Source organism: Anopheles gambiae, chromosome 2, assembly GCF_943734735.2.
Source record: "Anopheles gambiae chromosome 2, idAnoGambNW_F1_1, whole genome shotgun sequence".
NCBI lineage: Eukaryota > Metazoa > Arthropoda > Insecta > Diptera > Culicidae > Anopheles > Anopheles gambiae.
The window spans coordinates 94,707,167-94,732,908 of NC_064601.1; the positions used below are offsets into that span (position 1 = coordinate 94,707,167).

A 25,742-nucleotide genomic window follows, 5' to 3' on the forward strand; every position below is an offset into this window, starting at 1 on the left:
GCAAAACGGGGCATGAAATCGTAAAACTACACGAACAGGGAAGTGTTGTAGTGTTTTGAGGATCCTTTGCTCCCTCTCCAACAGTATTAAACCTCACCCGCTGGTAAATGGGACTGGCTGGCTGGTACGTGGTACGGTGGTAATTCGATTTTCATTACCTTTAATGTTGGGGGCAATAATGCGCGGCGTTTTTTACTCACCGCAAAACACCGCGACGACATGCTCGTACTCGGTTTGTTGTTTTACTGTACAAGCCAGGTTCATGGGAGGTAGAAAAAACCTCCCCCCGTTTAATGTTGTCGGTGAAAAGGATCGCAAGCCTCCAGGAAAACGACAAAGGAAGCCTTTCTTTCTTTTCAACGAGCAACTAGCGACCGTCTTTAGGGACGAAAAAAGGACAAAAAGCGGCTCCCTCGGACTAGTTCATAAATTAGATATTTTTATCACTTTCCGTTTATCGTTTTCCCCTTGCATTTGCCGTAGCTGGTTCCATGTTGTGGTTTGGCGGTTTTTTCTTGTCCCTTCTCTGAACCTCTCCGCTGCTGTAGACGCTGCCGGAGGCGCTAAAACTGTCGAACAGCGCGGAAAAGCGGCCCGCCATGGAATAAAAATCCCCATTTTGCAGGGTTTTGAAACGAGAGTGAAACGATTTCCGATTTTTCCCCCTTATGTCAGCTCTGCTCTTGCACTGCCTGCACGCGCTAACGTGAAAGGAAAACATATTTTTCAACCCGCAATAGCAGCGGCAGCAGTAGAGGTAGTGAAGACAAAAACATAAAACAAGAACCGAGCAAGGGAAAAGCTCGTCGGTGCCGTCTTGCTACCGCTCGTACCAACACGGTGTCATCGTTTCTGTTTTGTGATTTTGCAAACCCATTTTTCCAGCAGCTTTAGTACACCGCCCTCCGGTAAGGGTTGAGATTTTCGTGAGTGTTGAGCTGCGCCTGGTGTAGGAATGAAATTTTACAACGAGTTTTTGCCTTCTCTCTCTCTCCTTATCTCTCGTCATTGTCCCAGTTTTGTCCCAGATTCCCCGGAGGGCCTTGGTGACAATCGAAGACATTGGGTTTTTTGCTTCCCTTTTTTCCCACCCAAGGACACCGCAATGAAGTTGTCGCAGAAGAAGGCTCACAACTTTCTTGCCAAACAAGCGTAGTAAACAGAGGGGAAACAAGAAAGGGCGACATTTGTCTTCTGAAACCGGAAACCGGCAGCGGAAGTACCGGGAGGTAGTAAATCGTGCCGAAACGATGGTAGAAAACAGAGGGGAAACTGAAAATCAAAACCGAAAGCGTGAGAAAATTGTTTCGTGCGTCTTTCCGAATCCCACGACCATCACTCACTCAAACAACAACAACAGTAAAGAAAAGAAAGGATTGGGGATTGGGATTGGGTAAAGGTTCGGTGCAAAGAAGAGGAAATAAATCCTTACGACAGAAGGACGACAACGCACTGCCAAACAATTGTCTAATGCTTAAAAAAGCGAAGCAATTGAACGGCAGTGAGTCGGCAGCACCTCACTAAAATCGGTCGATGCATGATTTATAGACGATCAGTGACAATGTGTGTGTGTGTGTGCTGGTGAGGATTTTCGAGCTCCCTGCAAAACACTCTTAATTTGATTCTCAGCCACTCACACTTCCCCGCAGGGTCGTTTTTGTCGCTAGCAATGAAAATGACTATAGACACGTGGTTTTGCGGTTTTCAGTTGCTGCCGTGTGGCAGCATTGTTCTTAACTCTAATTAAAAGTTGTGGCGCATAGTTGTGCGCGCGCGCGCGCGAAGAGTGGTTCACACGAATGGGGGCGGTTGGGCGAATGGAATTGTAAGCAAGATAAGAGTTACTTGTGGCTTATTCCTTGCTAAACGTGCCAGTGATTTATTTCAGGATAAGATAAAGGTTTGCACAGTGAAGTTTTTGTTTGTTTGTTTTAAGTTGCCTTTGTCTGACTGCATGACGTTGCTCATTTTGGGATCCATTGCACTTTTTGGTGAGCTTTTCTTATTAATGCGATGGGAAAACTTGTTCAACTGAAACAAGATCGTGGCTTAAGAGCTGAATATGCTTATCATTATCAGGTTCTTTTACATAAAAATACAGTTGAAATACAAAATATTTGATCGGTTTTAAGGCTCTTAAGTTAAAAATTCGATAATTACAACCAAAACAGATTTATTTTTAATATTTTTCCGCAAATAACAACCATAGTTCTAGCTAGCAAATGCCCAAAGCATATTCTAAAAATGTTGTGATTTAATCAATTACCATATTCATCATTTGCAACATTATTATTTCTGCCATTTTTGGTCTTATTTTTACTTCCTTCATCCAAAAATCGGATGTAATTCGATTGTATTGCTCCACTGGACTCGAATCATCCAATATGACAGCTGACAGCTTGTTACAGCCGTTCAAATGACGCTTGTTTACTCGAATTCGAGAGTAGATTAACCACGTTAAGCACAAATTATGTTACCATGAGCAAGCGAATGTTTATGGAAATTGAGCAAAAAAAAAAAAAATACGCCTCCCGATTAGCATTTAAAGGAGCAATTTTAGCTTAAACAATACTCTCCATAGACCATCTTAGCACATAAAGCACGCGTAAATTTCACATCCTTTCAAACATCTGACTGAATTTACATTTTTTCCATTCTTAGTCCTGCCCTGCCCTACCCACCTATCTTTGCATCGAATAAACCCACGCAAATTTCGCTCGAAGAAAACCAATTAACTTCACACCTCGTAGTCACCGTATAAAAAGCACCCTGCTTGCTGGTGGAAAATCCCCCTCCCCCCTCCTCCCCAAACCACACATTTCAAAAAGATGAAAGATTTAGTGCTACCGGTCAACAGCGTCCTTTTGACGTCCTGGGCGCTTACATTTATCAACCACCACACCACCGCAGCGATTGCAAAACCGAACGAGCAGGGAAAGTTTCTCGCGCGATCAGATCTGAGAAAAATCTGATTAAGCTCGTGTTAACTTGTGCTGTAAGACGACGATGTTGATCCTATCGAAGACTTTTCTTCTTGGGACGGAGTCTCGCACCCTCCTAGCCGTCTGGCAACGGTCAAATCTCGGCCAGCCTCACGCAAATCAATGGTTCTTTGCCGACTCTGGACTCGATCTGTATGGTGGTTTCGCGCAGGCCAAAGCCCTCGCCAGAACCATTAATCATCGGCAATGGGCATGCCTCTGAGGGGGGTGAGTGGTAGGTCCCTTTTTCGGTCCCTTTGCTGAACACAAACGGAAGGCAAATTTGAGATTTAGTTACGCTTATCGGACGAAAACGGCTTCTTTCCGGTTTTCAGGTTTTCCAATCGCTCCAATCTCGATGGCGCCCGCGCGCGGTTCATCGAACATCGGGTTCACATTGTTACCCCTACCCCAAAGAACCCAGTGTGTTTTCTTGATTGCTTTTGTAAAGGAGGTTGGTAGTGGGAGTGTTTTTTGAATGAGCGATAACACTGGAAAAAGGACGAACGTCCCACTTGAAATGGGACTTCATCTCAGCCAAGGTGAATGAATTCTTCAGCCTGTGCTGGAATGCTTCTGCTGAACTAAAGGATCCGCGTCTAGTGGGGCAACTTCTGGCCGATGAAAAACACCAAACCCTCATAGACAGAAGTCAAAGTTTTACTTGCGCTTGTAACATTTTTCCCTCCGTGCCGGCGCGGCCAAGAAAGAAGCGACAAAGTGGTTGATGACGTCGATAATAGCACCAATACCAGGGACCCAGGGGAGAAGAGCACCAGAGTGGGTGCGAATTAGTCTTTGGATGGGGAAAAAGAGGGGGACGGAAGGAAAATTAAACATTAATTCATAAATATAACAATTTTACCAGCCCGTGAACAGGAGCGCCCATAAACAGTGAACGGTGAGTGAGGGAAGGAAGGTTGATTTTTCCAATGACGGACGATTCGCGTGACTGGGCGCCGTTTACGGAACGTGCAAGATGCTGATGGCAAAGGAAGGAAGTAGGGTGTAAGGGTGAGTCCCATTTTCTTGAGCTCTTTTGCGTCCGTAAGCTGTAGTTGTTTTTGTTTGTGTTTGTGTTTGTGAGAAGGAAGACCGTTCGAAGCCAGACCAAACCAATGCCAAAAACGACGGACCCTTTGGAGGAGTGTTTTTGGTGCTTGGGTGGTGTTGTTTTCTCCATCCACGCTAAGTCCTCTACTACCCCGTCCACGTTCGTCCTCCAACTGGTGCCACGTTGGATTAAAATAATTTCCGGAAAATTTTCATAATGATTCATTATTAATTATGTTAACGATCTGCTGCTGCCGACGCACCCAACTAATGGGCAGCGTACTGGAAATGGTGCTTGTGGATACATGTGTGCGAGGTGCACACACACACACACTCACACACACACACGCACGCACAGTGTAGGAAGGAAGGTGAGATGTGCTTTTAGCGGCCATTTCCCATTTGGGACAGCAACTTGCACATGCTTTGTTTTTGTCTCCTTCCTTTCGTTCGATCCACACCAGCTCCAGACATCCGGGTTGCGGAAAGACCACGAGAAACACGCACACTAAGTGAAACTTCCGCCTCATTTACGTGACATGTTGGACAAAAAAAAAACAACAGCAGAGCAAGCGGAAAGTAAAATCAAAGTAAAAAAAACTGGAGCACCGCGAGTGCCGAACGCGTGATGGAGGCGCCCAGGGAACGGCGTCACGCGACAGTGAGCATGACTATGTCGAATATGTTGTTTACGATGAAGGGAACGATGATAATTATGTTGAAAATTGCTTCCCCCCCCCCCCCTTCCCTAAACCCCTCGCTGCGGGTGAATGCGGTGGTACGCTGGATACTCGGATTGAACGAGTATTTAAACAGTGGTGCGGCTTTTTCAAGCCAAATTGGGACACGGATTGACGTTTTATTTTGCTAACAGATTGACAGGTGAGCAGTTTGTGTGTGTGTTTTATCTATCTGCGCATCAATCAAGCGCTGATTGAGTTGGTTTGAAGCTGAACATGAAGTGTTTGGTTGTTTGGAATGCAACAATTTCCATTTTAGAGGTATTGATGAGTGTTTTTTAATTATCTGCGTATGTTTGTACCCTTAAGTGGATAATGTATTAAATTAAACTCAATTTAATACGATCTCATTAGGCAAACTAAGCCGTCTAAATTGCTCGTAGTCCAAAATTACAGACCTTTTCGCAAGAATACGCAAACAAACTATAGTATCATAGAGCTTGTCAACGCCTACTTTCATACAGTTCAATCGCGTTCTAAACGGTTCAATAGCTATATCAAGGTCCTTGAAAGAGAACAGGTCGAAGCGTTTAGAGTAAATTGACAGAAAGCCATGGGAAAATTTTGACAGTTAAAGTGAAAATTGTTTATCTTTAACGATGGGCGTTGCTATGGAGTGAATGACAGTTTTGTTCAGCATTTTGCACACATTTCCTGCTAGAATATTATAATAATTAGAATCCAATTACAATATTACATGACTGATACAATTCAAGGATCTCATTTATCATTCGTCGCCGGGTTATAGTAAAGGACGGTATGCATATTGTACCGGTGTGTGTCGATTGGATGTTTCATTTTACTCTCAGTGTTTAATTTAAAGCAAATAGGACTTCTTTTACCCAGTTGGAACATGTTAGATTTTTCGTTTTTCCAGCAGGACCGTTACAAACGGTAGTGGTTTGTGGTAACAGAATGGCAAACAATGAAAAAAGTTATCAATGTTTCTGAATACAGAGTAAACTGTAACCGTTATTCTCCAGACGTAATTGACCGCAAGAAATTTAACCAATATAATCTTCCCAATAGTAAATTCGTCCACTTTTCCGCGTTAACTATTAGCCGTTTGTTTGCAAACACTTTTTCATGAAACTGTCAAAAGCGAGCTGAAAATGGCAACCTCGCAACGGGCTTTGCATCGACCTGTTCTCCTTCATAGATCTTGAGCTATATGAGCATGTTTAGATCATGAATGAAGTCCCTGTAATGGTTTATTTAGTTTCTTGACACTATTAAGCTCTATAAGGAGTTAAAATAGGTCCAAATTCTTGTTGATTTTCATGAGGATTTCATGACCTTGTACACATGTAATCCTTGTACGGTTGAATTTTGAATTATTTAAGTCAAATTCCATTTAAATTTCAAATTTGAAAGTCTTCCCTTTAGACTAAATACGCTTTCTGAACACAACCAGCTCACGCAAACGTTCCCCGGCGCCTCATTATAGGTGGTTAATCCTTCCCTTTCCAGCATGGCAACAAATCTGTGCTTGAATAGCAATTTCCTCCCTTAAAAAAAACTTAGATGTAAGCTAACACTTTCCATCCCTAAACATGGCGTTTCTCATCTTCATGTTCATGTTTCTATTACAAGATAAAAAGAAAATGCTGCATATAAAAAAAGTGCTACAACAAGGTGTACCACAACCTGAACCCATATCCTTATCAACAATTGCACACGCCTTACATGCACACACACACGTAAGCAACCATCGTAACCGTTAATCCGATGCTGAACGAAATCATTTACTTCAGCTTTACAGATATCGCGTCCTGGCGATGTGTGTGTGTTTTCTCCATGTTATGCAAATTTCCTACCATATGAACAGTTGTTCCCTGTGCTCTTCCGCTTGTATCCATTTTCACTTCAGCGTTCAGGTGCGTGCGTACGTAAAAAAAACGGGCTTCTTGTTTCGCACGAAGCAAGAGACAATCTCAAGCACCTCAAGAAAATACAGCAATTCACTCAGCCCAAAAAATGCCAGCCAAATTCGGGGATTTTCCCAGCAAAATGAGTTGAAATTAGAAATTTCCGCATTTTCCACTGAAACTGTGTGGCGCTGCCAAGAAACGTCCGCTTGCTAGATGAAAGCTTAAAGTCCTTTGCGTAAGCAAAAAGCAAAAAATAAAAGAAGGAGGAGAAATTTCATTCCACTTGTGCGACCGTTTCCGGTAGCAATTGTTTTTCAACCATCCTCTCCAGCTTTTCTACACCCACTCCAGTCGGCAAACGAAGCAACGAAGCTTTCGCGTTTCGCGTGTCGATAAAAATACACCTTCCAACCATCACCTTAGCGCGGCGCTCTATTTGGTGCTGCAGCAGCAGAAAGGGGTTTGGAAAAGATCTCATACAACTTTTAAATTCCATTTCGTTTGGTAATTTCGCTGCCCCCCTCCAAAGACCCACACACCGCCTGCCCTGCCTGCATCAAACCGTCCGATTGTGGCAGAAACACCTCTACCGCCATACGTACACAACTTTCTTCGGGTGTTCATTTCCGGTGGCGTTCTGTTTCCGGGGCCCGGGTGCTCCGCACTGCAGTGCGAGCGAAGGAAGCGAACGACTTTGCTATTTCCGCAGTGAGTGTGTGTGTGTGTGTGTGTGTGAGGAACAGTTCTCAGAACAGGAGGTTTGGCCACGCGTTTCCAGCACAGCGCTGCCACTCAGGAAAGCTTTTAATACGAGCTGAATTATTAAATAAATTTGTGCCCACATTCTTTGCCCCTTGGTCCGCGTCCGCTGTGTGTGTGTGTGTGCGTGCATAGCAACGGGGACTGATCACTGCGGGGGGGACTGCGGTGTGGTGTGTTTCTTTCTAAAGTTGTTTCTTTTCGCCACTAGCCCGGCACATCACTGGAGGAATGTGTTTTTTGGTTCTGTGTGGCGCTGCTCTACGCTTAAGCCATACGCTCTGATCGGCGCTCAGTTGGTAGTTTTACGATTTTGCGACTGCGATTTTTCTTTCCCGCAGAAGTTGGCATTCGAAAACGAAGCCTTTTTGCCTAATTTCAAACCTCAAACAATGGGTTTAGTTGCAAGCTTTTGGCTGCCTAATGTAGAAACAAAACTTGAAAAGAAAAGCATTGCATGGAGGATTTAGCAAGGAGTGAGCAAAGTGGTCAGGTGCAAGATCTAGGTGCAAACAAAAAGGGTTCGTGGAGGCATGAAATGAGCAATGAGTGCTCAGACTGGAGAACCATACGGTCGTTGTGTGTGTGTGTGTGGATAGCGGAAAACGGAATTAAATTAATGAAAAGTTGTGTGAAAAGTTTCGCACACGCTCTGTTTGAGTTGTTTGAGTTCGAATGCCAAGTTCCCCAGGGAAGGCAAAACGAGAAAAAAAGAACGAACGAACGGAACAAGTACCGCATTGACAAAAGCGAAAGAAGTAGCGCCGAACTGTGTAGCGAACTTGTTACGGGTCGCTACAAAACACGAGCAATGGGGAGGAAAAGAATTAAATACGAAAAAATACCCTGGGAACCATACAGTGCAAAAGCGGCGTCCCTGGCGTCCCTGTGTCACCCAAAGAGGGGTGGGGGGGGGGAGGAGGACAGCCCGAGGCGCCTCAAGTGAGGGTAAGAAAAACAATCGTCTAACAAGAGGAAACACATTATAAAGTGAAAAGTTTGTTTCACTTCCTCCCACACTCTCTCTCTCTCTCTCGCTCTCGCTGTCCATTTTCAACCAACCGGCCAGCCAGTTGGCATTCTTGGCTGGTTCGCTAAAATTGCGGCACTTTTGGCAGTCACTTAAACATAGCGCCCCATTGCACTGTGTCTGTGTGTGTGTGTAGCTTTGTATACAAAAATATCGCAAAAGTCTAGCCTAATTTTAGACACGACGCGCTAGTTGACTTCTTCTCCCCATTCCAAATGCAGCCCGAGACACACTGACTTTTTTCGGTGTGTGTGTGTGTGGTTTCTTTTCACCACCACGATACAAGTTGCGGCTAGGTGGTTGGCTGTTGGCAGTTTTTTTTTAACACAATTTAAAAGTACAGTGTTTGCCGCCCGGCCAGCGAAAAGCCAGCAAGTTTTAAGCAAAGTTTAAAGCTATCTTTCATCGCGGAACCCATTTGTTTGCGTAAACGCTTTGGCCGCGCGGAAAACTCAGCAGAAGCCAACAAGAAATGGCCGTTTTCTTTCCGAAAAAGGAAGGAGTTAGCTGCTGCTGCTGCTGCTGCTGCAAAGACTTGTCTGGTGGTGGGTAATGCTGTAAGCTGCAGAAGTTTTGTGTGCAGTAAGCGGATCTGTAGACAATGGGATTAGTTTCCGGCGGGTGGGATAACATATTTTTGGGGAAAAAAAAAACACATTTTTGTATTGTATTGTTTGTCACTCCTTCTTAAAGGCTTGAAAGCAACATTTTGTAGGGCAAATGCTCAGTTTCTACCAAAGGAAAACGGCATTAAAGTCCTGCTGAAGTATTGCTTGTTTTTTTTTTTATTAACGTAGAATTATTCCCTGCATTGTGTTAAGAAATGTTCATGAGTATCAATTAGCAAGTTTCTAGCAAGTAAGGTGACGTCAAACATCGACTATCTGCTTCAGTTCCTTTGAAATAGAAAAGCTTTCATGCTATTCAGGAGCCTCTGGAACAGTTTTATTACGCATTTGGAGCTATCTTTCCAGGAATCTCCTTCTAATCTTTGAAGGAATGCATAGAAGCTTTTAAAGTTAAGCATTATTTATATCCATGATAATCTTCATCTGGATCTTGTCTACCAACAAATTTAATGAGTTTTACATTTCTTGATTTTGTATGTACATTTCAATCATGATCGACTCAACATTGACGACTCGAGAAGGTTGAAAAGGCCTTACAAATGAATACATTTTGAGTAAAATGATGGAATAATGGACGAATGTGGAGCACCGATAGCTGTTATCTTTCGTTTGACTGTAAACAAAGCGTACACAGAATCAACTTTCTAACCTTTAAACACGCTTTAGATAGATACTGCTTCATCGCTTCACCGTACTTACCGTTTCACTAGTGCTTTGTGCTCATTCTCCTGGCTGATAGCGACCATCGCATGCTTACAGGTCGGCACCACCTTCTGCCGGATGGTCCAGTAGCAGGTGACGTTGCGCGGGTACATGCCCGGATAGTTGGGGCTCTGCAGGCGGCACTTTTTCCGGTAGCATTCGTCATACTGGCGCGTACAGTACGTGCCGGGCGTGACACGGCCCAGCTCGAGCAGCTCGCTCGGTGCCCCGTACCTGGGTGGAATAAGCATGTGCAAAGTGAGTGACTATTGTAAAGAACATAAAACAGCAAGAAGGAGCAGCGGTCACTTCGATGTTGGTTGGTTGGGGCACGGCAAATCATTACTTCATTCACAAAGTAACGTGACACGCTGCTGCGCACAAACGTGTTTCCGCAATTCAAGGCGTATCGATTTCGAGGCTTTTCAACCGCCACAAAAAGCTCGCTTCGAATAACGGAGCGTCGGTTTTAATCGAAGTAGGCAAAGATACGATGTAAATTATTCCATTTCATCGACTCCCCCATCCTGCCCAAAGACGCTACAAAGGACACTCGATAAAGGGCGAAGAACAACAGCGATGTAGACACAACAAGCGAAATGATGAGTCGTGCCGGTGGAAAAGAATATTTTAACGCACCCACGCGTTCCACCGTACCGTTTCTTCTTACGCAAACAAGCGCTTTTGGTTTTGGAGCTCAATTTTCTACCTCATCGGTTTCAAATTGAGTTGAAGAAAATGGCAGGAAAAATAGGGAGGGGAGTAGAGATGCAGCCAAGCAGGGAAAATGGCAAGATGAATGAAAGTGAGAACAAAATAAATAGAATCGAATAGTACAAAAATGAAGAAAACGGCTAGAATGGATGGGTGAAACGGGGACACTTGGTTTGGTTTGCTTTTCGGTTTTGATTTAAAAGCTTCTCGATTCCAACTGAGCAAGTTGGATAGTTCTGTTCTGGTTGCCCGCTTCTTCACTGCTTGTCAGCATCAATCGATCGACTCGGCATGTCTTTACCGTGTTTTGCTTCCCCTTTTCACCAACCTACCATACCCCAACTGCATTCGATTCATTTGAATTATTTAACATTTCAATATCCAATTTGATAACAGCATTTCCATCTCTGATTGGATCAGGTGGTTGTGTGTTGTTTCTTTTGCGCACACTATCCTTCGTTGACTTGCGACTTGTGCAACATTTGCCGCCTGTAGTTCTTATTCTACATGGCTCCGGGAATTCTCAATGGGGCACTTGGCCGTGTAGTAAACCGGTCGTTGAAGCTAAAGCTTTCCGATGGCTTTTCGGCTACAACAAAGAGCAGCCTGAGCATGTCTGGTTACAACATGGTTTGGTATGTTTCGGTGTGATTGGGATTGAATTTCCATTGTGCTGGGAAATAAGAAGAGGAAGCTGTGAAGAAACCGCCTCGCTTTGGAGGAAGCAAATCAGAAATATGCTGTGAGCTTGGTCATTGGGGTTTTACTGATGTTCCAGTGTGTTCCAGTCGTTTGGCTATCCCGATTCTGAACTCATTCTTCGTCGCTATCATAATCCTTTCTTCTCAAACTCTAATCTTGCATTCTTATTCCTGAATTTATAACAATTGTTTTGAGTGTACTAGCTTTGTTTTGCATTCAGCTCATATGCATGCTTTGGTTACCGATAAGGAAACCGATAAAAACACATCAATATCCGAAGTGGTAGACCTTTGTTACTCTTACTCCAGCTCATGGGAGAGCTTTCATGAAAGTGTAAAGCTATAATAGCTTAGCAATCTATCAGAATATTTTTGATTCCAGAAATGTAACTTTCAATCAGTTTCATTCCCTTTTTGGTACAAACTTTCAGGATATCTCCACTTCTAAGGCTCTAGTTTCAAATTCCTACAAACTACAAAACTTATCCCAATGCCAATCTCCTTTCATGAGATGAAAACATACGGCATACCTTTCAGAACGTGCAGACAATCTTAGCTGCTAGTTGATGGGTGGAAAACTTTTCCAGTATCGTCCATTTACAACTTAAACATTTCCTGGAACATCATTGAATTTGCAAAAAATAGTTGAACATGCAGGGTTGCAAAATGTATCCATTAGAAAGCTAAACTGCTGCCAAGACGCACTCTACCCTCTGCCCGTCTACTGATTCGGTTGCTGCACGATCAGAGCAAATGAAAACATTTTTAGCTGTACGATAATTTAACCAATCAAAAAGTAAATTGCAAACCCGCCTCCCGACCGCCATTTTCGAGAGCATCCAGTTGCAACCAGGGGAAGGTAAATATTTTTGACCCCAATGTCATGTTGACAGCACTGCACTACTGCACTACTGTCTGTTTGGGGGGAGGGTCGTCATTCGTTTGCTGACCAATTTCCTCGTTTCTAGCTGCCCACCGGGTGGTACACAGTGCACAGAGTACCTTAGCATTTCGTCTTCCTCTCTGAACCGTTTCTGATTGAATCGATGCCAATCGCAACATTTGCTTTTGCAATTTGCCCGGCAAACTTACCCCATTTTGCTAAGAGATCGGTCGGTTATCTTTGCTCTTTGGGTGTATGTGTGTTTTTTCTTGCTTTTTCACGGGAAAACATTTCAAAAACTGTACAGTGAGGAAGCTCAGGGGGAAAAAGGTCGAGGGAAAGTTTGCCCTTTCTTCTGCAAATGGCAACAGAGTAGAAGGAGCGTGATGCAAGGAATCAAATCATATGGAAATATGAACATGTAGCGCTTAGGACCCCACATGGTACAAACTATCAATACAGAGAGGGAAACGGAGGCAAGAAAGGGCAACCCATCCAGTAAATCCTGGGAAAGCATTGACTTGCAATAACGCAACTGTCACCGTGTGGCCGGAATCGATCGGTAGGCAAATCCTCGGTACCGATTTTGTGGCGAAGGCGAAGCAGGCGGCACAGCCGGCTGCTTGATTGCAAGGTGACTAAAGTTTCATTTCCTTTCAACAATTCAGCCTCAACCTCGTCAGCTTCCGAGTGGCACGGTTTTGCCACTCCGGGCAGGGTGGCACGGTGTACCTTGTTGTTCCGGCGCTGAGGCGTGTCAGTGTGTGGCGTACGTGAGCATACTTGGCAATAAGGGAGAAATTTATCAGCGAAGGCAGCCTAGAACGGGAAACAGTACGCTCGGATGTTGGTGCTTGTGTCGGTCGCATATGAGTGTTTGATCGTTTCTCGAGCCATTCTTCAACCGTGGACAAAGGGGGGAAAAAGTCGTTTTCTCCATTCCTTCAGAAACTCCAACCTGATCCCTACTTCAACACATGCTCCTGCTCATTACACGTTCTACCCGCTCGTTGAGCGAAGCTCTTTTTTCCTTTTTTCTTCCTTATTTTTGCACCCTCCCCAACACAGGCCAACATCGAGGCGACAGCGCGCTGCTTCACCAACTGGAAGGAATAATTTTACCTGACAATAGCCTCTGATTGACTTATGAATTTGTACCGGATGCGAAATTCGAACGGCGTCCCGGCCTGCATCGGTGCATGAAAGACCTGCAACGAGAAAGAGAGAAGGTGAACGGTGAATGTTGAGAGCGCGGGGATACAGAAGGAGCGTGGGTGATGAAAAACAAACTAATAATTCACGCCGTTGTACGACCGGTGGTGGTGCTGAGTACGCCAATCTGTGCGGAAATGGAAATTCATTCAGTTGCATTTGCAAAACCCCCTTCTGCAAGAGCCCTTGGTAAAGGTAAACAGCATCAAACTAAACTGCGCCGATCGAGGCCGCCTACAGAACAACCGGGTAGTGTTCCATAAAGCGTCGAGATTGGTTGTAACCTTGGGACGGGAGAGAAGGGATGCATGGTACCTAGCAGGGTACCACGAAATGAAAAGCTCCAGGCTGTACCGAGCAGGCACCGGATCTCGGAACGCGGTCAAGTGAAAAAGGGTGTTTCTCGAGGCTCATCTATATTCAAATGAAATATACGTTTATTGAGAGTGTGCCTGCAGGCGCGCGGGGGAAAACGCGCCAACAAAACCATCTTTTTGCAGAGAGCGCGAGAGAAAGAGTTAGAGCGAGAGAGAGAGAGATCCCACGATCCAAGTAAAGTACGTAAACACACAGAGATCGGTTTCGCCAGTGTTTGCTTTGCGTCCGATGCGCCCGAGAAGCTGCCGTTAAAAGGAAAACTTTAACCTACGGTCAGCACTAGACACCGCGTTACTGCGGCAGCCAAACCCCTTTTGCCGTGTCGGAGAATCCGCTTAGTATCAACACACTGATATACATTTTCAATAATCCTTCCGTTGCCCATCGCCCCATTGCTCGCCCGCTCAGCCCGGTAGAATAGCAAAGTTAGCCCCCCAGGAAGAAAGGCATCGTGGCATTAATGCATATTCATGATGATGGGCTTTCAAGCGCAAACTAACAAAAAAGTCATCCACCAGAACTTTGCTGGGAGGATAGTGCTGGCGGGTGGAATGGCAAAATTTGTCGGAAAATAGTTGATCCATCCCGTGATCTTGACACGGGACCGCCCGTCTTCGCACCGCACACCGTGTGGATAGGCACACGGATCGATACAACAACTTTGCCCCGGTTACTTTCGACCGCAGGCAGAGCCGCCGTTCGTATGAATTGATATAAATTTGAATTTTATTGAACGGGTTAGCTTTTGCCCATGGCCTTTAGAAAGCACATAAACGTAAAGACGCACGCAGAAGTGGTTGATTTGGAGAGGAGAACTTTGGAGCACCAGGCTCAATCTGGCTAGGAAAACAATCCCAACTACGACAAATGAGTTGGTTGGTTTATCGTTGTGGAAAGCTTATGTAGGCTTGTTGTGTGGGAAGCCTGCGATTCATACACCTCAAACGGGTGTTTAAGTGACTGTAGTTTAAGCTTCATATCATCATGTTTTGGCAGGTCGGATTATGAGCTGACATGTGTAGTTTATCTGAGCTGTGGGGAAGATCCCGGAAGAAGCAGCAGAGCCAAACTTTTTGTGGGCAACAATCATTGTAATGGAAAATATGGTGACGGTTCCTTGGGCACTGTGTTGTTCGTGCTGTAGACCAAGAAGTTCCAAATGATGTTGAAAATGAAGACTGAGAGAATAGTGGCTACATTGCTGCGTTAGCTTAGCCAGGAGGTCCATGCAACCGGCCGAACAGTGAAATAGTACTTTGGAAACATGAACAAACATATCAGGAAGCAGAAATCACGTCCACTGGTTTCGCTGCGGCAAGCAATGATGCCAAAACTCGAAGTCGATAATTTAAGCCGAATTTCGGAGGCATTCCGATGTTACACCATAGTCTGTGAACCCATCGACATTTTCTAGACCAACATGATGCAAAAGCTCCACTTCAACAATTTTCTCCCGGAAACTGAGGAAGAATTGATAAAATTCGAAAGTAGAGCATAAAACATGCCTATACGCATGTCTCCATCCGCCATGGCGAATGTTCCGGATATCTGATGAAGGTCAGCTCGCAAGGTCGTAGATTTAGTACTGAAAGTAAGCTTAAATAATAATAGCGACTTAACAACATGGCCGTTATGGGTACAAGCCCTGAAATGGACCGTGCCGCCATACGTAGGACCTGCTATGGGGGGAATGACTAAGTCACTAAAAGTCTGTTCCACAAGTAGTGATACAGGCAGCCCTTGACCGACTAAGGTTTTTGAGCCAGAAGAAGAAGAAGAAGAAGAAGAAGAAGAAGAAGAAGAAGAAGAAGAAGAAGAAGAAGAAGAAGAAGAAGAAGAAGAAGAAGAAGAAGAAGAAGAAGAAGAAGAAGAAGAAGAAGAAGAAGAAGAAGAAGAAAGAAGAAGAAGAAGAGAATATAGTATATCCTTGAAAAATATTAAAAAAAAAAAAGTTATGCGCATAGTGTGCTGAACGTGTCTCTAAATGAACCATTTTTCTTCAATTGTCGAAAGACTGTGGCATTCTATTTAGAGTTGTTGTAACACAATGACAATATTTGTTCTGTTTTATCGTTTTCCAAAACTAATTTGCCGATGACTGGGGGAAGTGTGCCATCTCACAAATACATAGTAAGAAACCTACCCCTACATTCAAGGGCATTCCATGATTTTCTAAATAATTTAATTAAAGCAACCTCTATATGAAGTATTCCCTAATCCCCTCTCAAAAGAGAAGAATCTCACTGTTCCTAGCTCTCCCCCCACCCTCTCCCTTCCTCCCACCACCTTCCCCATGTGTCCCAGATGTACTTGCTAATAGCAGAATTACGGCCTTGGCTACCCGACAGGGGGTAGGGCCTCCTAATTTGTGTCAAATAGTTTCGGGCTGGTATTTAATTACCAACCAGGCCGCTTCACATCCGACGCTATCGCACGCTCTCATCTCTTGCCCTGGGTTTGCTTCCGATTCTTGCCAACGATTTGCGTACCATTCCAAGCTCTCCCCTCTTCTCCACAGTACAACTGATAACCGATTATTAGCCATTTTTAAGCAAACGTTCAAACGTTGGTTGTTTTCGGTCGAGCAATGAGAGCGAAAAATAACTTCATGCTCGGTCCGATGTGTTCCTGGCCTTTCTCGGCAAACTGCTGTGAATTGCTACAGTGGAGGGCGGGGGATTAAAAGTGATGGTTTCCGGTATCCATAGTCAAACCGGTACAGTAGATCTAAGCAGTAGGAGCATTGGATACTTTAGAAAAGTGTCCCGGCGAAGCAGCAGCTGCAAGGATGGCATAAACTTTCACTCTTTTCCACTCCCAGTGTTTACTCGACTCACCCTAGCTCCGAAATGCACCCCAAGCGTCCGATCAAGCGCACAAGATAAAGGGAAAATTTAATTTGATCCATAATTGCACTCACGTCTCACCAAACGGTTGGTTGGTTGGTTGCGAGGAAGCAGCTGTTCCGGTAGGCTCACAGAAGAGCGTATTTTTTGCGCCCTTTGCTTTCTCACACTGAAGCATCACAACACACAAACACACACACAACTACAAGCGATGGACGATGGTTGTGCTGATAAGCAGACCGTGCTGCCAAGAAATGAAGCTGTGCTGTGCGCCCGGAACGAAACTTGCAACGACTTTCCCCATCGCTTCATCATCATTATCAATTATCCTGAAGGTGTTTGAAAACTGTGTTGCCCAAGACGCTCGTATCGCTCGGGTACTCACGGGGGAGGGAGTATGCAGGTCTAGCTCTTCCCAAGCGTCACAAGCGGGCGCACAGTGCATGTGCGTTTGTTATCCATATCGATAACGATTATTTGCTAATATTTGCCCTCTCCGATATTGGTGTCATAAATATTGTCGAATCTTTTCCCACCAATCTCGGGCAGGTACTGAAGGAGGAAGCCGGTGTCGATGTTGTCGCACAAACGGCCGCCAACCGTACGCCGAGACCGATCGATAAGGCACCCCCCTGAGAAGAGCAAAGGAGAGTAAGGTAGCAAAGCAGCGTAGAATCATTCTGTCGCTCTTGCTTTTCCAAGCTAAATCTTTTACGATGTTTTAGCAGTAGTAGCACCTTCTCGGGATGGGTGGTAAGCAAGGTACAGTTTACATTCTCCGTGTGCCGGTTCGGTTAGGCAGCGCCATCGTTGCTAAAGACGAAGGCCTTACCGGTACGGTAAAGGTGAAAGATGGCCCACAGGCCTTTTAGGGGACAGGGCGATAAGCGAAGAACCGAAGCTAAGGAGGTGCCAGAGCGGTTAAAATCATCTCTCACTCTCATTCCCTTTCGGTGCCTTTGACTTGCGCGGTACCGATGGGGGCGAGTTCTTATCGAACGGGTGCGCACAAGGTGAGCACAAGAAATTACCACCCCGTGTACTAATTAGCCAAACGTTGTCGTGCTCGGTGCGGCAAATGCGGGAAGCAAAGCAGTTTACATGCGGAGCTCAGGGAACTTGACAGCGCGATGCCGCTGTCAGAAGTCAGCAGAGCGCCTGGCAGCTGGCGAAACCTGGAGGCGGAACCTCCCCACCTCCCAGAGGTAAAGGTTGGAAGTTAAAATTTAATCTCACTCTTAATGGTCGTTTGGAGCTTTCCGGGAGGCAGATTTTGATTAAGATTCACTGGGTGTTTCTTGCAAACGGTTTACAGGAACCTTGAGCCTTGAGCGCTGCATTGGGTCGGGGAGGAAGCTAACCCAAGGAACGGCAGGGAAACGATACACTCGATTCCTATCGCCGAGAGGACATCTTGCCACAACAGCGTTGCCGGAAGCTATAATCAGCGTTTTCCCCCGTGGGAGAAACTGCTTCCGACTGCTGCTGTGCGGGGAGGTTTTTGAGTTGTGACGAAAAATGATTAGGTTATTAGGGCTGCCCGAACGAAACCCATCAACCGGGAGACTCTGTCGGTGTGTGAGATCACAAGAATGTGCCGTGCTACCGGAATGTATCGTGCGATGTTTAAGCTAATCGATAATAATCTGTTATCGAACATGAAATTATGTTCTAAAAGTTATGTGGCAAAAGGGTGAGAGCTCTGGGCGGGAAATCGCTTTGCGCTAAGGGGATTTCACTTTACGAGAGGGTTTGATGTAGTGAAAACTTTCGTCTAGAACGATAAGTGTGGCAAGACGCTTAAATGATACTAAAATTGTTTATCTAAACTATAATTTTAAATTCCCACTACCTTCACTATTAGAGCCATTTGTTATAAATCCCTCTGTTTGTAAATCGCACAATGTAAAACACTCTACATACTTCATTAAATACAAAACGGACGACAATGGCATCCTAATTACGTTTTATGATCTTAATCATTGCACATACAAAAGCAACACTGATTCGATTTAAAATTGATTTGTAACCAAAAGAAACTGCAGCTTACAAACTCCAACTGACGGGCAAAAAAGGGTTTCCCTTCGCCAAACCATGTGCTCGATGAAACAACACAAATAGAAAATCCCAACACACTGCACTTGAGCCCACAAACGGCGGTGTGCATTCTTCCTCCGATGGGTCGTTACCATACTTTTGCTAACTCAATTAAAAGCTGATTTATGGCGAACTGGCGAAATCGCCCCGTGTGTCTGCTGTATGCTTCTACCCAAGGCCCAGAGTCTCATGCTTCCCCTGTGTGGTGGTGGTGGTGGTGGTAATGTTAGCTTATCCTGATATGCTACACTTCACTTCTTTAGCCCCGTTTGCCTAGTCCCAATTTCACAGGAGTGGTGTGGTTTTTTGTACTTTCAAGAATTGGCTCTCCCCCTTTTTTGAAATGGAGCAGCAGCTAATGCTTTTGCCATGCCACGGGGGAGGGCAAGAAGGGCAGCTAATTGCTTATGCTCTTTCGTGCATGTGTTCTTAATATTCAACCCCCGCCGTCTTTTCGGGGTTTCACTGCACGGTAACTTACTGCTCTCTCAGCCCACGGGTCTTTAAGTTGATTGTGGTCGTACATTTCGCGCGATTTCCATTCCCCATCCTGCCTTTGCCGTTGCTGTCGAAGTGACCACCCAAACGGGGACCACCCGGTTCTAAGGAACACACTGCCAACTGCCCCAACTGAAAACGGAGCGTCTGGATGGGCAAACAGTAATTGCTTGCTCTGGCCCGTGTTCCTATTGCCTTTTTGCACCCTAAGCACACATACACACCCGTGCCGTACGTATGCGATGGCAACATTTCCACTCCTGTTCGATGGGTTTTCGGTGTCGGTGTTGGTGTAACATGTGTAAAACCACCGCCTCAGCTTCACCACGCGTTACCGGGCGCTCACAATTATGCACGGACCCGGTGTATTAAATCCGGTTGTAATGCTGCTTGCTTTGTCCAGTGAAAGGATGGAGCGGTGGTTGCATGAATAATGGGAACACAAACGAACACACACGCACACACATTGGTCTACCACGTGCCAAAACCTGGGTGTGTAGAGCGAACATTGTAATTGCATGATTTGGATAAATTTCCCGAGGAATTCCTGAGCGCGCGTGTGTGTGTGTGTGTGGGGATACACATTAAATTGTGTTATTAAAACCGGATGCAAGAAAACATCCATTTTTCGAGATGATTAGATTGGAAAATTAATATAATTTGCACGTGCTGCTGTAGCCTTCGCTTTCCCTCTTTCCGCGTACGGTTTCAGCGCGGATAAGGGCGGGAAGGGATTTAAAACGGGGTTTTATGCTCATTTCAGGGTAATCGTAAAGGTTTGTTTTACAATCAAGATTAATTGCATTTTTTACAGCGTAATAAACAAGGTTTATTCCATCACTTTAAACGACGGGGTTCTGACCATAAAACACTAATAGTGCAGTACAAGTGCTTCCAGTTGTACAGTTGTTTGGACAATAATTCTTATGTTATTTGGAGTTGCAGTCCTGGAGCTAATCTGAAGTTTTTGGATGATTTTTTATTGAAAAAAAGTGCCTTTTAATGGTCTTGGATGAGCGAATCACTCATTTATGAAGCTCTAGAAACAAAAGCACACATTTTTATAATATTTTATTACAACAATCGATTGAAAAACCCGCAAAAAATCGTGCTGAATCTTAAGCAGATACTCTCAGAGAGGTCAAACTCAAAATATATCTGTTTTTTTATGTCGATGCATCTTCCAGTGTTCTTTGACAAATCATAGAAAATCTTCAGCTATCACTTATCTTCTCCTGTGAATCTGCATAATCATCCTTATTCTATACGATGACCAACCCTCGCTACAATCTGGCAACTCGCCTTCAGCTTACTGAATTACTTATCAAATATTACAGGGTTTCGTGTTAAGGTTATGTTTCAGGTAGTGGCACCCACAGATATGATTGCACGATTCCACTGCCGGTTTGAAACATTCCCTTGACCGATTGAACCATGCCATTATGTGACTCAATTTGCTGTAATTTTAAAAGCATTGTACATATTTGTTGAGTTTGTAGGGATTCAGATGGGATAAAAACTAGTGAACTAGTTAGTGAAATCGATCTAATATGAAACTCATCTTGATCTAAAGTTATCTTGTCTAGTTAGATCTAATAAGAATGAAGTTAGGAAATAAGAAAGAATAAACAGCCCAGTAGTACGGTTGAATCTGCGAAAGTTCCATAAGTTCTTTGAATTATTTAAACAAGATCATTGCTACTACAAGCTCCATTTTTGGCTTCAACTCAATAGTCGCAAGTTTTCTACAGAAATACCAAAGCCATTCTTGACCCTTTCACAATTCGAAAGATGCTTTTGTTTGCCTTTCAAAGGATTAAAGGCAAGATGCAAAGAGCAAAGGACCACTGCAGGGTAAACATCACTCCCGAAAGAAACTCATTTCGACCAGCTCGAGGACCACGGGTCATCGCGAAAGTAAAAGCAAACAGTTCTTTATTCGTTCCGACGAACAAAAAAGCACCCCTGATTGAGGGTTGTGAGTGTGGCACGAGTGTTGATGGTTTCGGAGTATAGCTTCCCGATCAAGCTTCCCTCCTCAAGTTCGGGCCGGAGCAGCAGTAGTAGGAACTGTTTCCGTTTGCGGTCGTCACAAGATCTAAAATCTTAATATCCCAACACACTCTCCCGACCCGGATTAACTACGGAGGAAGCTCCCGGTTTCCCACAAAGTTATCGTTTTTATCGCCAATTCTTGACCTTATATGATTAGGACGGGTTGTTTTTGGGAGGGAGAATCGTTCGGTGTACCCAAAAACAAACCAAAAAGCATAAAAAGAAGCTCAATCCCTCTCAAAAGACACAGGACACAAACAGAATGGATTGGATTGGAAGTCAAAGGACAATAGCGTTAGCTCGGGGGGGGGGGGGGGGGGGGGCTGGGAAGGCTGAGCTGGGTTGGAGACGAGAGGAACGAAATAAAGCGAACGAAACTCCCCTCCATTTGGAAAGCCTAAAGCTCTCGGGGTGCGTGGTGCCGCGATACACTGGTGGAGCGTTCAGGGTTCAGAATGACTAAAATAAATGGTTCACTTTCCCGCTTCTATTTGATTTCGCCCGGTTCTGTTCTGCCGTACGGGTGGTACGGCGCTTGCGAGTCAAGCCTTTTTGACCCTCCCCCCTTCTCCTCCTCCTCTCTCCCCCTTTCTTTCCAAGAGAGTTTGCGGATCCTTTTAACTCCTGACAAACTTCAAACCCTGACTCACTCACTCACTCACACACACACACATATATACATTCCCACTTAGTTCGAGGGAAGAGAAAAAGCTTCACTTCACCCGTCAAAACCGCATATGTTTGTTTAGGGCCCACGTTGCAAAAACCGAACCCCGTGTCCGCTTGCACCACAATCCCACGGCCACACCTCGGCGCTTCGGTTGCGTGAGCAAAGGAATATCAAATTAAAATGTTGTCCCAAGTTTATCTTCCCCCAGCCGCCTGGTCGTGGGGAGAGAGACGGTGTAGTCGCCGTACCCATCGGCATGATCCCCTTTTTTGCCCCACCGGAATGAGGCATGTTGCTGCGGGATTGCTGGCTCACTGATTCTAAAGCGTGAACAGAGAGAAAGAGAGAGAGAGAGAGAGAGAGAGAGAGAGAGAGAGAGAGAGAGCGTTGGATTGCTCAAGGCTAGAGGAGGCTTTTTTGTGCTGTTCCTCCAACGTCATTATGAAGGCATGAAGGAAACTTTAAGATTGCACAAGAAACACACATCGAAACTCCAAAATCGAAGAAAGCCATTCCTTGTGCGTTCAAGAATCGTAGGTTTGGTTTTGGGCAGAAAAATGGAAACAAAAACCCGCCCCGAACAAGAGGGAACGACCGAACCGAACGGAACCCACCAGGCCTCGAATCATCAACTTTCCGCCACGGACTGTTGACACGCTTAATTAATAATCAACAGTGAGGACCTTCTGCTTTGTTTTTTTTTGTTCCTCTTTTCGTCTCCGGTATTTTGCATTCTATACAAATTTTCCACCCCAGCTGGTTTTGGGGAGGTGCCGCGATGAAGCGTTTTCGAAAAAGGGATCTTTGAGGGAGCTCGGAATCGCAATCTATTGGGTTTGGGGGTTTATGCGCAACGAAGAGGACAGTAGTAGGAGTAGGACTCTCGGTTGCTCTTGAATCAATTGTACCATGGCCGGAGTTTCTGTTCGACTGTAGCAACGTTATACAGCCTAAACCGTTTCGACAGCTTCCGGCACATCGCGTGCCGGGCAGGCAAGTTGTACACCGCCCTCAGAACCACTTGGAGCTGGAGCCGCAGTTCTCATTCGCGCTCAGCAGGATGGATGACTTTCAAGAGTAACTCCACATCACACACTCACACTCTTTCACACTCTCTCTCTCTCTTGGTGACGGTTCGATGGATTTTAGAGTTTCCAGTAACTACTTCAATATCCGGGCGCACACTTCCTCTGTGCTCTCGGCGGCAAACTGTGTGCGTTTAAAGTAGGGCACGAACGGTACAGGAAGCTAAACAACAACATCATCGCCATCATCGTCAAAAATGTGTACACGGTGTCTGCTCCTTCCGTGCAAGTGTATGTGCTTTATTTAGGGCGTGCAGGATACTTCCGACATGAGACGATAAACGACCCGGTTACATTACCGCGGTACAACGGTCCTCTGAGTCAAACGAAGTGTGTACGGTTATGGATAAGTTCAAGTGTACCTTTCTGTATGCTTTAAAGCACTTCACAGTCAAGGCAAAGCGTTTGTTTTTGAGTATGTTGAGTTATGTTCATCAGAGATTCTAGCCCGGTTTCGATTGAACTCCACATACAAAGGATAGATTGTCCTACGTTTGGTATACCAATAAGTCGTAGGTAGCAAATGGCATTCGATTTGGTATTAGGCATCCTAAACTCTTCCTTAGCTGTGGGTCCTTTGGAGGCTCAATTTGGGGAGACCTCACTGTATTACGTCGGATGTACGTTTAATCTTCAGACGGTCCCGCAGTACAGTCCTCAACTTGAACATCTTAATAATGCAAAGGGTTCAAATCTCATATGGACCATGGATCTCATACATATGACTGACTATCCTACTCTGGGCAGCTAAAAAGTCAGGATTTGACCGACTACTGTTGTTATTTCTAAAGAAGAAGTAAGCTGAATGATGGTTTCAATGATTTCTTCAAATTCTGTGTCAATTTAATTTTTTTAAACAACTATCATAAATAATTTAAAAATTACCATTCGTAACACAAATTGCATACCTTCAGGCGGTTAGAACTAGCCATCCAGGGGTAATCGTTACCGTTTGCCCATAACCTGTACACTATCAGGTAGATCGTTAGGCGCTAAGCTTTTTGCATACATTTCACCGACATCCCGTGTTGTGGGGGGCTTAAGAAACTGTACGATACAAATTTGTTTCCGAAAGCACTCGTGCAAAAGAGGTCTTGCGGAAGATGCCGGACTCGTGCACAACTTTTGCAAGCCGCTGTGTATGCGTGTGTATGTTTGTGTTCATGTGAACACCATCCCGCCCAGCGAGCCTAGCCCGGTATGTGCCGCGGTATGTTTGTAAACTTTTGATTGCCGTTCCAGGCGAACGAGTTCTTTGAACTTGACTGAGGTTTCACCACATGGCCACAGCCCACACCCAACCACTACCCCTAGCTGCTCGGAAGTTGTTGAAGATGATTTGATAGCCCAAGATGTGAGATGCACTTCTGAAGGAATCATGTTTGGCTGGTGCATGCACATCCTACATTGGTTTCACTGTTTGCAAGAAACTAGACAGCGCACTGGAACCTGGAAACGACCGCGCTGATCGTTCACATTAGAGGATGGAAATGTTCACCAGAGGACACGAGCGACAGCATCGTAATTCAAAGTCTTTCCGAATGTAAAGGTATAAAAGTTGTTAATTAGTTTTCTCCCCCCGGTGGTAAGCGGCTCTTGGAATGATACTCTGCTAGTTTAATGACTTCTACTTGGGTGTTGCGTTCGCGGTGCGCCTGCAAACCATCCCAATCGTTGCCGTGTACGTGTGCTTCCCTGAGCGGTGTGGGGCGTAGGCATCATCAAATTCGAAACCAACTTTCGATGGAAGTTTAGCTGTCGAATGTATAAGTTGCAAATGAAACAAGACGCCCAGTACAATGTTGCATCGATCGAGTGCATGTCTCCTGCGTAAGAGTTTACTGGGAAGTTTTGTTAAGAGGAAAAGTACCGCCTCAATTAGTAGTGTTCGAAGTAGTGTTACAGCATCCGTGTCGGTAGGAAATAATGAACAAGGAAACGGCTTGAACTCGACCCTTCAGGTTCGAAGCTATTTTAAGATAGTTCCTCTCGTGCAGTTCCCTTTACGGCAGTAGCATGTAATAAAGAGCATCCTAATTGACCAAGCAGTACATGTCCATCCTCACCTTTCAGAACACTGGAAAGTTTTTCCGATCCAGTAAGCTTTCTGGGTTTGAAATTTCAACCTGTACATGGAAACGAAAGATGAGCAAAGCCGTCCACCTAAAACCGGATCCAATTATCCCTTCTCACATGTGTTATCAATTAGCCGATGATGCACCACAGCCATAGACAGGCGAATGCATGCAAATTTGAGCTGACAGGTTATTGCGGTATTTCCAGCGATGTGAGGGAGTGAAAAAAAAAAACCACAGAAATGCGGTAAAGAGTGATCCTCACAGACTTGTGCAAACAAAAAGAGCTTCAATCGTGTCGTTTTTTTTGTTATCTTCAAGCGTGTGAAAGATGGAAATGGAAACACTTATAATTGCATTTCAATCGACACGTTTCGAGCCCAATTTCTGCGTGCGCACCGTTGCAACCATTTCCCTCGCTTTTCCTTCTTGGGCTAATCTTTCATTCTCTCCATTTCTTCACTGACTTGCTTCTGTCGCATGATTCTGTCTGCATCTTAAAACCTTTTCTACCTCATAAACGCAGCTCCTGCAGCACGGGGATGCACAACAAAACAGTGGTACGAGAATCGTACTGCAGCTAGCAATCGTCCAACAAAAAACGCTTCCTAATTCTACGGAAAAAGGCTACAAAAAAGTAACAATAACGCTCTGCACTAAATGGCCGCAAAAATGGCCAGTCCGGACAGGAGGGATTTCCGTTTTTTTTTGTTATTGGCAAATGGAAAATGTGTCTGCCACACGACAGCACAAAAAAGGCAAA

The 25,742-nt window shown here is 44.9% G+C and overlaps 1 protein-coding gene across 1 annotated transcript in view; it reads right to left on the reverse strand.

Moving 5' to 3' along the window:
• The window catches only part of LOC1276733 (uncharacterized), a 117,518-nt gene that overhangs the window by 12,797 nt on the left and 78,979 nt on the right, over positions 1 to 25,742 (reverse strand). The window contains exons 8-9 of the mRNA XM_061642553.1: positions 13,186 to 13,271; positions 9,763 to 9,999 (exon numbers count right to left, since the gene is read on the reverse strand). Of these exons, the coding sequence (XP_061498537.1) occupies positions 9,763 to 9,999; positions 13,186 to 13,271 (323 nt within the window). The remainder of the gene's footprint in view (positions 1 to 9,762; positions 10,000 to 13,185; positions 13,272 to 25,742) is intronic.